The 13,111-nt window shown below is 45.2% G+C and overlaps 1 protein-coding gene across 3 annotated transcripts in view; it reads left to right on the plus strand.

Moving 5' to 3' along the window:
* Window position 1: 1 nt before the first annotated feature.
* LOC106516941 (prospero homeobox protein 1) overlaps window positions 2–13,111 on the plus strand; it is a gene marked incomplete at its 3' end in the record, with an annotated part of 15,037 nt that continues 1,927 nt past the window's right edge. Inside the window, 3 exon segments of one of the 3 annotated variants that reach the window (XM_014007561.1) lie at window positions 2–98; window positions 2,469–4,505; window positions 9,328–9,444. In XM_014007561.1, coding sequence (XP_013863015.1) covers window positions 2,535–4,505; window positions 9,328–9,444 — 2,088 coding nt within the window. 3 annotated transcript variants of the gene reach the window in all.

Raw genomic sequence — 13,111 nt, forward strand, 5'->3', positions numbered from 1 at the left:
GGTCCGCGGATATCCTCCTTTTTTTTTCTTTTTTTTTCTCCCCTCCCTTTCACAGAGGAGTCCAGGGTCGTCTCTCCCCCCCGTGTTTCATCTAAACAGTAAGTAAGCTTGTCCTCGGATACCTCCCCTCTCTCTGGTTCTGGTTCTGCCTCGCCGCCGGTGCGAGGAGGGCGGAAAAAAAACGAAGGAACAAATCAAACCTCGTTAACGTTGTGTTTCTGCCGGGAACAATCTGTAGAAGCGACGTTCCGTTCCGCGCCTGGCGCGTCTCTTTGGTTTCCCTGAACTTGATAAAAACGTGCTGAGAGTTGCGCGAGCAGCCCCACGGTTTGGGTTTGGTGTTTTTTTTTTTTTTTTTTTTGGATGAGGATGATTTGCGAGCGCAAAGCCCAGCCTTCCTCATCAAAGCAGTGATCAAGTTGATTTGCCACTCAGCGAAGTAAGTTTTAGAAACGTGACTTTTGTCCCTTTTTTAAAGAAACTAACAGATTTAAATAACTTTCATCAAAAAACCTTGACCCTAATATGTTGTTCTTGTCTTTGTTGAGGGTTGGATCTGATCTCTGAGCCTGTTTTAGTTACAGAAACTCTTTAGAAGCAGCTCGTTCCTTCATGTTTGGTTTCTGTCTCATCTGAGCAGTTCTGATCTGGTTTGGGTCCAACTTGTTCCTCATGCCAAACGTCACCTCCACTCCAACTAACACTTAAAGACATACCTGACTTAATTTTACCCAAAGCTCATCTTAAAAGTTCAAAGCTTTAGGTAAGGAACTGACAAATGCTTCCAGCTTTAAAAAAAACAGTTTAAAATAAGTTGAAAGAAGGAGATTTGTTTTCTTCATATGAGTGAGATAAATAAAGAAGAGTGGGCAGGGGGTGGGACAGGTGCGCAGAAAGACAGGTGCAAATGACTTCAAGTTCTTTGTCAAGATCCAAAGTTTCTGAATCCTTGTAGATGTGTTGCTTCTTGTTTGAGCTGCTGAGTCACCGAAAGGGTTAAAGAAGACAAAACATTATTTCCTATATGCCTCAGGACTTGTGTTCATATTAAAGTGGGATTTTTATCCAAATTTTCCTTATAGAAAATGCATTTAACTTGTGTCAGAGTGTGACAAAGCCAACATTGTGTAAGTGTGTTATGGTGTGTGAGACAAGAGACACCTAATAAAGAGAAAATAATTGTATTATTAGTTTGCAACTTTCCTCAAAAACTTGTTGTAAAATATCTTTCATTAAAATCAAATCAACGTATTCTATATTTAAGACCCAAAATGCTGTTTGCCTGTTTTGTAGCTTGAACTCGGACTGAAACCGTAAAGTTTTGGTTTCTAAAAACAAAATTTATTCTGCAGCTCTGACTGAGCCACGGCCTCTTATAGTGTTTTTCTTCGTTGCGTGGCATTTTTTTAGTGTGAATGTTTGCCAACTTTCACTCCAGTCTTTAAATCCCTTTTATTCGCTCCTGCAGCATCTTAAAACGCTCAAACCGCTTTTTTGCTGATTTCTCTGTTCTCAAGAGCGTTCTGGTGTGGCTCGGACTAAGACACCGCCGCCGCTGCTTACATGGCACTATTGATGCAGACCTGTACTGACAAAACGGTTCGCTTTCAGAGGGGCATTAGGGGGTTTTGTAAGAGCGCTTTAAGTTTCTCTTTGCCAGAGTTGACCCTCGCGACCTTATCCGTTTGAGCAGAATTAACTGCCCCTGCCAGATGAAAAGACAAACAAAAAAAACACAGAAGTGAGCTCACGCTGGCACCAAAATCAATAGGTCTATTTTGTGTTTCTTTTTTTGTGTCACTCTCCCCGTTGAGTTAGATACGATGGCCATATTGATCGGAGCAAACACAGAATTTTAAAATTACTCCAAGTGTGAAGACGGTTTATGAACTTGCTCATTCATGGTGTCTAAGATGTGCACTCCTTTCCCCGTTTGCTTTTCTTTTTTTAATAATCTAAACCTCTTTTTCTTTTGATTTGATTTTGTTAGCTCCTAGCTCCTACTCACACTACACAATCATGGAAATGAGGACAAGTACTTAAGTAATTATCATAATTTTATGCAGCTTTGTGTTCCGTGGGAACTGGTTCAGTGTCGCGCAGCATGTAACAGGGGACAGGAGAAAATGTAGGACTTTGCCCTGGAATGTCGAGCCAAGGCCTAAATCTGACCCAATCTCCACTGTTATCTTTACCCCCACGTCTCTGGTGCTGACAGCTTTACTGCTGAAATGTAACCATGGATGCGTCTGTCTTTATAGAAACATAGAGCTGAATAAAATATCTGCTTTCTTGGGGCAAAAATCGCCTTAATATTAGCTGATTTTTKAAATATATTTTGAAGTTTTAGCTTTTTTGCTTATTAAATCCTAATTTGGAGAAAATACGGAACAGTAAAAATAAAGGTTACTGCATGACATTGTCTTTTTTAGTGAGTTGTGCTACTTTTATCTTCTTTCCCTTCATAGATACTCAGAGGCTTTGACCCTAGAGGACTGGGTTTGTGGGATATGGCCCAATAGCAGCAGCCCGTGATGCCGGACCATGACAGCGACTCCCTCCTGAACAGACAGACCAAGCGAAGACGTGTGGACATTGGTGTGAAGAGGACCGTCGGCAGCACAGCCTCCGCCGCTGCAGCGACCCCAGATAATATCGCTCGCGCCAAAGCAGCCATTTTCAGTGCCATGAACTCTCTGAGCTCCCATTCTCACCACGGATCAGACAACGACTCCATGGAGTGCTCTGTAGTGCAGCCACATGGTGGGCCTGGCGTTGTGTCAGCCAGTGACAGCGAGTCCAAGTCAAATGTACTCCGAAAGCTGCTGAAGAGGGCCAACTCATACGAGGATGCCATGATGCCCTTCCCTGGCACCACCATTATCTCTCAGCTTCTCAAGAATAACATCGCTAAAAATGGAGGAGGACCTGAGCGGGGAGAAAGAGGAGACAGGGGTGACAGAGTGGAAACAGGTTTTCCTGGGTCGGGCCTTTCTAATGCTAGCTCCGATGCTCCCCAGGAGGACGCCTGCAGTAACTCCTCCCAGGACAGCACCCCTCAAGAGTGCTTGTCCCCGTTCGGCCGCCCCCCCGGCCTGGCCGCCTTTGACATCGAGCGTCTCAACGACGAACACCTGCGCGCCAAGCGAGCCCGCGTGGAGAACATCATACGTGGCATGAGCCACTCCCCGAGCGTCGTGGTGCCCGCCGCGTCCCGTCACGAGCGCGACCACGACATGGACGGCGAGCGGGAAATGGAGCTGGACTGCCCTCCGCCCCAGTCCCAGCACCAGGCCCCCGGCAGCCCGCGGGGAGGGGAGGTGTGCGGCGGCAGCCGGGAGAACAAGCGCAAGCAGCGGCTGCCTCAGCAGCAGCAGCAAAGCTTCACCCAGCTGGTGTGCCAGAGGAAGGAGCAGAAGCAGGAGGAGAGGCGGCAGCTCAAGCTGCAGCTGGAGGACATGCAGAAGCAGCTACGGCAGCTGCAGGAGAAGTTCTTCCAGATCTACGACTCCACCGATGACTCGGAACACAACGACCTCCATAACGACCTGGGAAACATGTCAGAGGACAGCCCGGTGAGGTCTGACACCGGTGGAGACGACCGGGGCGGAGATGACTTGCGCTCTGACAACGAGATGTCGGATCTGGATCCGGGCCACTTCCTCGACAGGGCTCGGGCTCTGCTTCACGAGCAGGCCATGCTGGCCGACAGAGAGAAGCCGAGAAGAGACGGTCTCGGCCGAGGCAAAGCAGGTCCAGGCTCCTCCATGCATGCTGAAGGTAAACAGCTCGCAGAGACGCTGAAGCAGGAACTCAACTCGGCTATGACCCAGGTCGTGGACACTGTGGTCAAAGTATTCGCTAAGCCTCCACGTCCGACTCCTCAGCAGGCCTTTCCTCCGCTCTCCCTACCCCCTGAAAGATTTCCTCCTGCTGTAAACGGAGACAACCCCAACTTTCACACGGCCAACCAGAGGCTGCAGTGCTTCGGCGATGTCATCATTCCCAACCCACTAGACTCCTTTCCTAGCATGCCGGGGCTTCCAGGCCCCACCAACGACCAAACCGAGGCGCTGCCCTTAGTAGTGAGGAAGACGCCCAGTGAGCACCACCACCAGTCTTCAGCTGTGGGTGCCCATGGTAGTAACCACCACCCTGCCCTTCACCCCTCTTCGCTCTCTGCTTCCATGGGCTTTAGCCCGCCGTCTTTTCGGCATCCCTTTCCACTGCCGCTCATGGGCTACCCTTTTCAGACTCCCCTTGGCGCGCCCACGGGTGGTTACCCAGGAAAGGACCGTACCTCGCCCGACTCCATGGACCTGCCTCGGGAGACCACCAGTCTGAGGACCAAGATGGCGTCAGGCCACCACCTGGGGCATCACCATCGCTCTTGTTCACCAGCACACCCAGGCAGCACGGCTGAGAGTCTCTCCTTGTCCCTGATCAAGTCAGAGTGCAGTGATCTACAGGACATGTCTGACATCTCACCTTACTCAGGAAGCAATGTATCCTTTTAAAAATAAAAATAAAAAAACGGTGAGGTTTGTATTTTCAGAGATGTAAAACACAAAGAATAAATATGTTTTAAATTTGTTCTGACCAGTTTGTGCCRGTTTAAACCAGTGGAAACCCGCTCATAGGTGGTAAGACCTCTCTGAGACTCGTCCGAAACCATGCAAAAACCACAAAAAGTTAAAAATCAAATCTGTTTTAATCTGTTTGAAACTAGCCTAAGAAGCTGAGAAATTGTTGATGAATCACTTTTCCTCCCACTGCTGTTCCCTTCACCATTGTTGTATTTATTTTTATATCCGTACCTCTTCCTTCTCGCAGCACCAGGCAGCCTTTTTTTTTTCGCCGTCTTCAAACCTAAGTGCTTTAAAAGCTTTCTTGTCGTATATCACTTGCTCACAAAGACATTCGCTTACCCAAAGATTCTGGCTGAAATGATAAGGAGGGAGATGAAATCCAGAAGCTCGGCTCACAATGGCGTCCTAAAACCTGTCTTACAGTTTAACCCCAGTTTGCCCCAATAATGCCCTGTGGATAAAGAAGCTATCCCCTGTGGGAGGCTCAAATTGAATCCCCTGTGGACAAAAAACTAATAGTCCCTTCTCAGTTTCCCTTATACCTCCTTAGTATCTGACCATTCAACACTCACCCTTATAAAAGTTTGGTTTGAGTCCCATCGGTTGCCTATGGAAGTCTTTGTCTTCACCTCATTAACATTCATTACACACTTAAGAAATTAATCCTACAGCCTTTTTCTTGTTGTGTGTATATTAGTTAAGTGAATACCTTGTTGTTGCTTTTGTGTGCACCTGAGTATCACTGGTCTTTTTTTTTTTTTTTGGTCTTTTGTGTGTGTGTGCGTGTCACAAAAGGTTTGCCTGAGGACTCGGGGAAAGATGTATATTTATGATTGCTTGTGTTTTCTCTTGTGTTCCTCTTATCATCCATCGCTGTTGTAAAAAGCCCACAATCATTGTCGTTTCTTTTCTCTCCTTTTTCATTTCATAAAGATCTGTCAACAGCCCGGGGGGCCCTTCGGCTGTTGCTTGGCAGCCAAATACTTCTTTTTTTTTTGTTGTTTTACCTCCCTGCCAACCCCCCCCTCCGCTCCTCTCCCGTCTTTTCTTTGAAGCGGACGTTAACAGGTGTTTGCAGCGAGCTGTTTATCTTTCATTACCTCGCCTTGTCTTGTCTTCTGACCCCAAGGGTGAACGCTTTCCAGAGATCCATAATCCTTTGCTTCTCCAYGGGCTCCCGATGGAGGGATGAAAAGAGAAAATGGAGAGGAAAAACATGCAGAGTCTGAAAGAAAGTAAGGAAGAAAAAAAAGCAATCAAACAATAACCACATATGCCAGATGCTGTGGCTTTCATTGTAGCGTTTATAAATTCAGATGGACTCCCCCAATTGAAAATAATTGACTGAACAACATTCAGCAGTTTCGTTTTGAAATGTTGTTCCAAAAAATTAGGCCTTTTCAAGAAACAGTTTAGTGATGTTTTGCTGTAATAATTATGACATTTCTCTACGTTGTTACAACTATATGTGACCAATCATATCGAAATGAGGATTAAGTCAAATTTGGTCAAAATGAACTAATTACATTTTCAGATTCTTGGCCTTAAAAGTTACATTTTGATATCTGGATCATTCGGATATAACGAAATACATATATATGACTTCATTTGTCTTGTTGGTTACAATAATACATAAATATTTGTCTGAATCCTAATTTTATGTCATTTTAATGAGGAATTTTTGATGTCCTTATAAAGAGGAAACCTCAAATTATATTTGAATATTGAGATTTCCCAGCTAAAAATAAACAAAACTTTGCCAGCTCACAGGGAAACTCTCAAATTTTAAGGTGTTTTTCCTCAAAATCAGTTTTTTTTGTTGCTACTGCTCAAAAAAGTGCTTCATTTCATGATTATATTTCAGACAGTTCATCCAAATGATACATTTATAAGGCTTTTATTCATTATATTTTGACAAAATGCWATTTTTGTTAACATTTTAGTCAAAACACTATATCTACCTTTTTCTCCATATACTGTACCACTTATGGACTTAATCCTTGTTTCGATGTGATGGGTCACATATTTCTGTGGATTTTTATTATATTTATTTTTTGTTGRAAACAACTCGTCAGACACTCTGTGAGGTGCGTTCAAGTTCACCGGCTCTCGTTGGTGTTTTACAGCAGATGGCTGCCATCGATTTTCCCATTTGTTCCGAGTCCGACTCCAAATTTTCTTGTCCTTACACCTATGAATTAGGAAGCAGAGCAGCCATTCTCCCTCTCATGACTTCGTTCTTCGGGGAAGTGTTGTGGGAATTATGATATCTTGTCAGATGTGGCAGGCAAACAGTGGGCCAGCTGGTGCGAGTGTGCCATCATGACAAAATAATAGCCTTGCACGCCACCCCTAAGTCCAATCACAATTACATTTGCAAGCTGTGAGTGAATTGGGAATGAAAATGTCTAATCAGGAAGTATGAGGCTTTTTAATTGGTAGSTGAAGGGAGGTGAGATTGTGTAGTAGAATTGTACCGTCTGATAAGAGGAAAGTGTTGCTAATCCTWATTGAAAACTCAAAAACAAATTAATCTGAATATAAGAGCGAAGACAAATCTCACCTGTTCTTAAAGAAAAAAGCTATCTTTCTCTCTGCTTTCACTGAGGAACCATTGTTTCCCTTCTTCTTGGAGCAGATGGTGTGGTGTGGAAAGTGAAGTGCTGCTCTTTTGGCCGGGACTGTCAGAGGAACACCAGTCTGCCAGGGATCCCCCACCCCTCCCCTGCAAGACCCTCACTGGGTGTCCTGTCCCTCTCCCTTTTCTGAATCACACAAAAAAAAAGTAGCCARGGTCTTTAAGGAGCCAAACGCAGTGTGGTTCAGGATTTGCTGGCTCTGCCGTGTAACCCCAAGGCCAAGGGCAATCCAATCTAGCAGCTGATGCTTTCTTCCCGCTCTGTAGTTACAGCTACATCTGGACCCTTGACTGATTTTAACAATCAACCCTGTCTGTATAACAGAATCCGTGTCAAGTGATGTWTAGCTGCGTTTCCATTGACCATGAAAATGCGCAAATTAGAATTTTGAAAATAAATTTGCTCAATGGGAACACGTCAGTTTCAGAAAAAAATATTTTTTTTTTCGACAAAATGTTTTTGCGCTAGGATGAGGTGGTTTTTTGGCTGTATCGAAATTGGTGTTTTTCGCAAAACTGCAATGGAAACACTTTTTTCGCATCACGGGAGTCACGTGATCAACAACCGGCTGTTTCTACTGGCGAAAAAGACGACGACGAGGAAGATAACAGGAAGTAAAAGTAGTAGTGAAATCACCGACGTAGTAAAATAAAGTAGTAAACTCACTGACTACATTTTCCCAAAAACACAGCATACGTAGCCGTTCCCAAGTATAAGAGGCTTGTCACTGGAAAGCCTCGATAAAAGACGCCGACGTCTCCTCTGATGATGAGCGCTAGTGTCGCGGTAGCRWYWWGCTATGTGTTTACATCCATTGCCGCCATGTTTGTAATGACTTATCGCGAGAACAAACGTATTCACGCGTGACTTTAATAGCATTTCTTACTTAATGGAAACACMGCAGTTGCGAAACTGTGTTTTTTCGACATTAACAGAATATCAACAAAGTTTTGCGCACATTTGCAATGGAAACGCAGCTAATTTCATCCAATCAGTCGTAAACAGTCGCAGCTCATTCGTTGTCGCTTTAACTCTTGCTTGGTGTTGAACCAGCCTGGGGTCTTCCCCACGCCACCCCCACGCCTCCTCATTTCCTTTTCAATGTCTTATCCCCCAGATTGAAATGATCAGATGTATTATACGGACGTTAATTCACCGTGGAAATGGCTCGGGCTGTTCAGCGGCGCAGATGTGCTCCAGTCTTCTCATCGCCGGCCGAGTCCAAAAGCCTCCGACGCCTCTCTTCTTCTCCTCCTCCTGCTCCTCCTTCTTTTCGCTCCTCCAAGGCTTTGGCAGCGGCTCAGATGCTTGGAGAGGAGTTTAGGGGTGGAGCAGAGGGAGGAGGACGAGGGGGTGTAATTGAAGGCTGGAACCATGCTATCCCTCAAGGTGCCCRTCTCTGTCCCTCTCCGCAGTTCAATCCAGGAGATCCATTAGGAAGACAAGGTCCCTGAACATGTATTTATGTTTGAGAGAAGGTTTCCCCACACAGTCCAGAGCAGTGGGGTCTCCTACACCTTGTTTTGCCACTGCTGTAGCCGGCATCACACAGTCAGAGTCAGGCTTGGCACGTGTCGTCGCCAAGCCATTAGGCCTTCTTGCCCCATCACTGGCGKTAACTGCTGTCTTTGTCTGTGATATGCAAATGCCTGCTTTATTCTTCCTTCTTTTTCTTTTTTCTTTTTTTCTGGGTGGAGGTTAGCCCAGGGTGTAGGCAAAGGCGTTTGCTTACTTTGACTGTGAAATGAGCCTCCTTATGTAAAAACGTCGACTGTACTGCTGGCGAGCGTTTTATTTACCGTGACACTCTCACACCTGATACGGACCATGCTAATTGCAAGCAAATGGGTTTGCTTTGGTGCTCTGTCTTCAAACACCCCCCCCCCCCCCACCCACACACACACACACACACACACACCCCTACTAACACCCCATGTTCATGGCCAAAAGAAAATTTGGTTACCCTTCATCCGAATGCCTATCTTTTGCCAAAGCTTACTCACGCTCATTAGCAAGCACACAAACATTTGTGATATATGTTTGCTTGATAGCAGATGTATTTACATGCAAAAGAACGGTTAATGTCCTTAACGAGAAAGTATTTCCAGATCCAAGAAGGTCTCTCCCCCAACCATTTGAAGAAGGCCAAGCTCATGTTTTTCTACACCCGCTACCCAAGCTCTAACATGCTGAAGATGTTTTTCTCTGATGTTAAGGTGAGTCATGAAAACCATACCCGTTTTCTTTCCCTTTTTTTGTGACCGCTTTAGTGTTTTCAAACTCATCTCTATGACATTTTAAAATTATACCTGTTTTGCTTAACACATTTATTGACAAACACACTGTTGTTCTGTCTTTTGCTCAGTTTCTTCCTAATATTTAGTACCTGTAAAAACAGGGAAGTTTGGTGTAAAAATTGAGATGTACCAGCTTCTGTTGAGGCAAACAATGTGCACTTGTCTGTCTTAAAACGAGGTCCTTTTTCCTAGCTAAATTATGGTTTTATGCAAAACAYGCGAGATGAGGAAGTTGAATGGGAACTGGAGAGCCTGTGAGTACCCTAAAGATAAAGAGAAGGATGAGTAATGAGAGCAGAGAGGAGGACGGAGGCTGGAGGGATGGAGGAGTGGCTCAGAGAGCAGGTGGATGGTTTGATGGAAGGAGGGGCGAAAAGGGAAGGCGYTGGTTTGGGGAACATGGCAGGAACGAGCGTTGGCTTCGTGGGGAGTTTAACGAAGAAAAATGTGGACAATGTGTAGGCTGCACAGAAAAACAGGAACATCTACACAAAACAGCRTGGTGTTGGTTTTATGTGTGTGTTTGCGCCTCTCTTGGATCAGACAAGGGGTAAATATTGCGACAGATCCAGGCCATCTTATTCAAATCAGAAGATAAAGGTTCGCTTTTCTACCAGCTGCCCTCTTATGTGCCAACAACCATGCCTCCCAGTTCACATCACAGAGAGGAGAGTATCAGATATGATAAAAATTTGACATATTAATTTTTTTTTTGAAAAGATGTAAAAATTAAATTGGAGATTTACTTCACTGCTCGTTCCCATGGAAGTGACCTCGTCAGCCTCATCAGAAACCTAAATAAGGTCAAGATATTTAGGGGATTATGGGTCRCAGTAGTTTGTTTTCATTCTCAGTAAATAACAATGAGCTCTGGCTTTAAATCAGTGTATGGGAATGGGACTATCTAATTAGATTCAGCCAGCTCAGCCTCTTAGCGAGGGCTTGTCTTCAAACAAAAGTCTTTAAGGTTAATCGGGTCTTGACTAATCAGGTCTGAACCATCGAGAACCTAATGAACATATGAAGTGGGTTGGCCTTACAACGGGGAGACGCCGGAGCTGTTGTTCCCTTTTTACTAAGCTTTTTTTAAGATGATTGTGACTTTTTTTTGTTCCTTTTTGAAATGTTTTGACAGATTTGTCTTAATGCCATTGTTGGTGTTGATAATGAGGGCCCATATTACCCTGCTAGCTTTAAAACRTCTCATTATTATTAGTGTTTTGAAGCAAGGGGTCAGGAGATCAGTGAGATTAGTTTGATCAGTTTGCTTAAGCATTTTTTTTTTACTTTTGAGAACTATAAATTAACTTTGTCATGTAAAAGGGACATATGGAAAATTCACTTATTTAGCCATTAAGTGCATTTTGTTGTCTTCATTCTCTGGCTCTGGGTCAGACTCTGGCTCCAACATAAGGATGAATGGACTTCTGTTGTTGACATCTTTTAATTAATTCATAAATAAAAAGTTTCTACGCAGTAATATAGTCGTAAACTCCTCTATCAAACTAGAATGGACCACGCTGGATGGGGGGGCGGGGTGTGAGCCTCTTTCGGATTTAAAGAGACAGCCTCAAAAAGTGTTGATCGGAGACACACCTCAAAACAGGGGTGAAAGAGGGGTTTGTGGAGTTACATTAAGGAGGATTTCGGATCAAAGCATTGCCGTTCCACTTTATGTAGACCCCAACTGAATGATTGAAATGTGAAAAAGAAGGATTTAAAAGCAGGACATGCCATCTTTAAAACAATCTTTATTTTTTTTAATCAATCTTTTAGCAAAAAAACGTAGCATCTGGGCCGATCGTGCTCTGTAACAGCTGAGGTCAGGAGGGTTTTCCTGTTTCTATATGACATTCCTTCTCCTTTCTTTTYATTTTCGCTGATGGTGTGGCATGGTATGTGTGCCTCGTCAGGGCCGGCGGAGAAAGAAAAGCCGGCCGCTGGATTTCGACAGCAACAAAAGCCCGTTTTCCAGGGCCGCTTTTTTGTGTGTGTGTGTGCGCGCAATCAGCCAATAGACACCCAGAGATTATCTCCCACAATTCACTCCTGCGACAACAGGAAACGTCGGAAAGCCCTGATGACTGTGGAGAGGCTTACGACAGAGAGAGAGAGAGAGAGGGTAGGAGAAAGCGACAGAGAGGGAGGCCTCTGCAAGCTTCTGTGTCTTTCTGCTCCTCTCTCTGGTTGTTCTGGATGCTGCCGAGCGCTCTGAGGTCATCTGTGTGCTTTCCGCTCGGCAGCCGATCACCACGTTACAGAAAGGGTTGTGTGGCTTTTAATCTGAAGGCCCATCAGCAAAACATCCTGGCCAGCTTAACAGATAAAAAATCCAAAATAATGCGTGTAGAGCTACTGAATCCTTCCTGCAGGCGACTAATATAGTTTAAACAAAGGACACTTAAGTGTTTTCCTATTCTAGACCTCAGTGTGTGTTTGTGCATCGAAAGAACACGGGTGCGATTGTGTGTGTGTGTGTGCATGCCACTTTTTATCTGGTGCTGTTAGCACTAAGMGCTGACCTTTCACAGGCTCTTGAGTGTGAGTGTGAGAAACACGCTTCCACTGTCTCTCTCTCTGCTCGGCCTCTTAGCCACGCACACACTTCTACACACACGGACGCTGTCAGGTCCAACACACACATATTCTCCTCACTCCTTCTCATGTCTGTGCTGGCTGACCCCTGCCAGCTCTGATTAAGGAGCTGCAGTGATGTGCTCCTTTGAACCGATTCCCTCCTTGTGCTCGGAAACACGCCCGTCCTTAGCTGCTATCAGGGGGTCTCTGTGCCCCACCAGCAACTTAATGAACCAAGACTGCTGGAAGCTGAAGAGAGGGGGTGGAACTTGCCAAATTTTAATCCCTGAGTGTTAGAAGGGGAGTTAATGTGGATGTAATTGAATTATTTGCCAGCGACGTACAGTACTTCTGCACGTGTGTGGCTGATTGTTGTGATTGAGCCGCGGCGCCGCTTCACGGGTCCTAATACATCTTCACCCAAGCTGTCAGCATAATAAAGTAATCTTTGTCCTAAGTGACAAATGTATTTTGTCACTCCGGTGCAATGACACCAAAGGTCTCTCTCATGAGTGATGGCGATGTTCGCTGGCTTGAATCTCACGACGTATTGCTCCGGCTCGCACGATGCAATGTAAGCACACACGCAGGGTCTAGTGCTGCTATCTTTTAGAGGACTTTACCAACTTCCATTACTGTCTACCTAAACCTAACTTAAACTCAATTCACACCGTAGTCCTAACCCTAACCCACCAGTGGCATTTCCCCCATAGGGACTAGGCTAAGCAGCAGTCGGCCAAAACTTGTCCCCACATAGGGAATACCTGCCCTCCATCACGGATAAACACCCGTTCACTCCCGTCTCACATTCACACCCAGTAGGACCTGATTTCACACGAGTGGAGCGAGCGTGTTTGTGCTCTGCCGCACTCCCGACTGTCTGCCTCATTGTGTGCGTTTAAGAATACGCTCCGACGTATTTGTAAGTGTCAGTGATTTGTTTGTTTGACACTCGGATGTCATGACCCCCGGCTTGCTGACTGCTCGCGTTCCGACCCCCCTCCAATCC

The sequence above is a fragment of the Austrofundulus limnaeus genome, unplaced genomic scaffold (assembly GCF_001266775.1).
Source record: "Austrofundulus limnaeus strain Quisiro unplaced genomic scaffold, Austrofundulus_limnaeus-1.0 Scaffold42, whole genome shotgun sequence".
Lineage (NCBI taxonomy): Eukaryota > Metazoa > Chordata > Actinopteri > Cyprinodontiformes > Rivulidae > Austrofundulus > Austrofundulus limnaeus.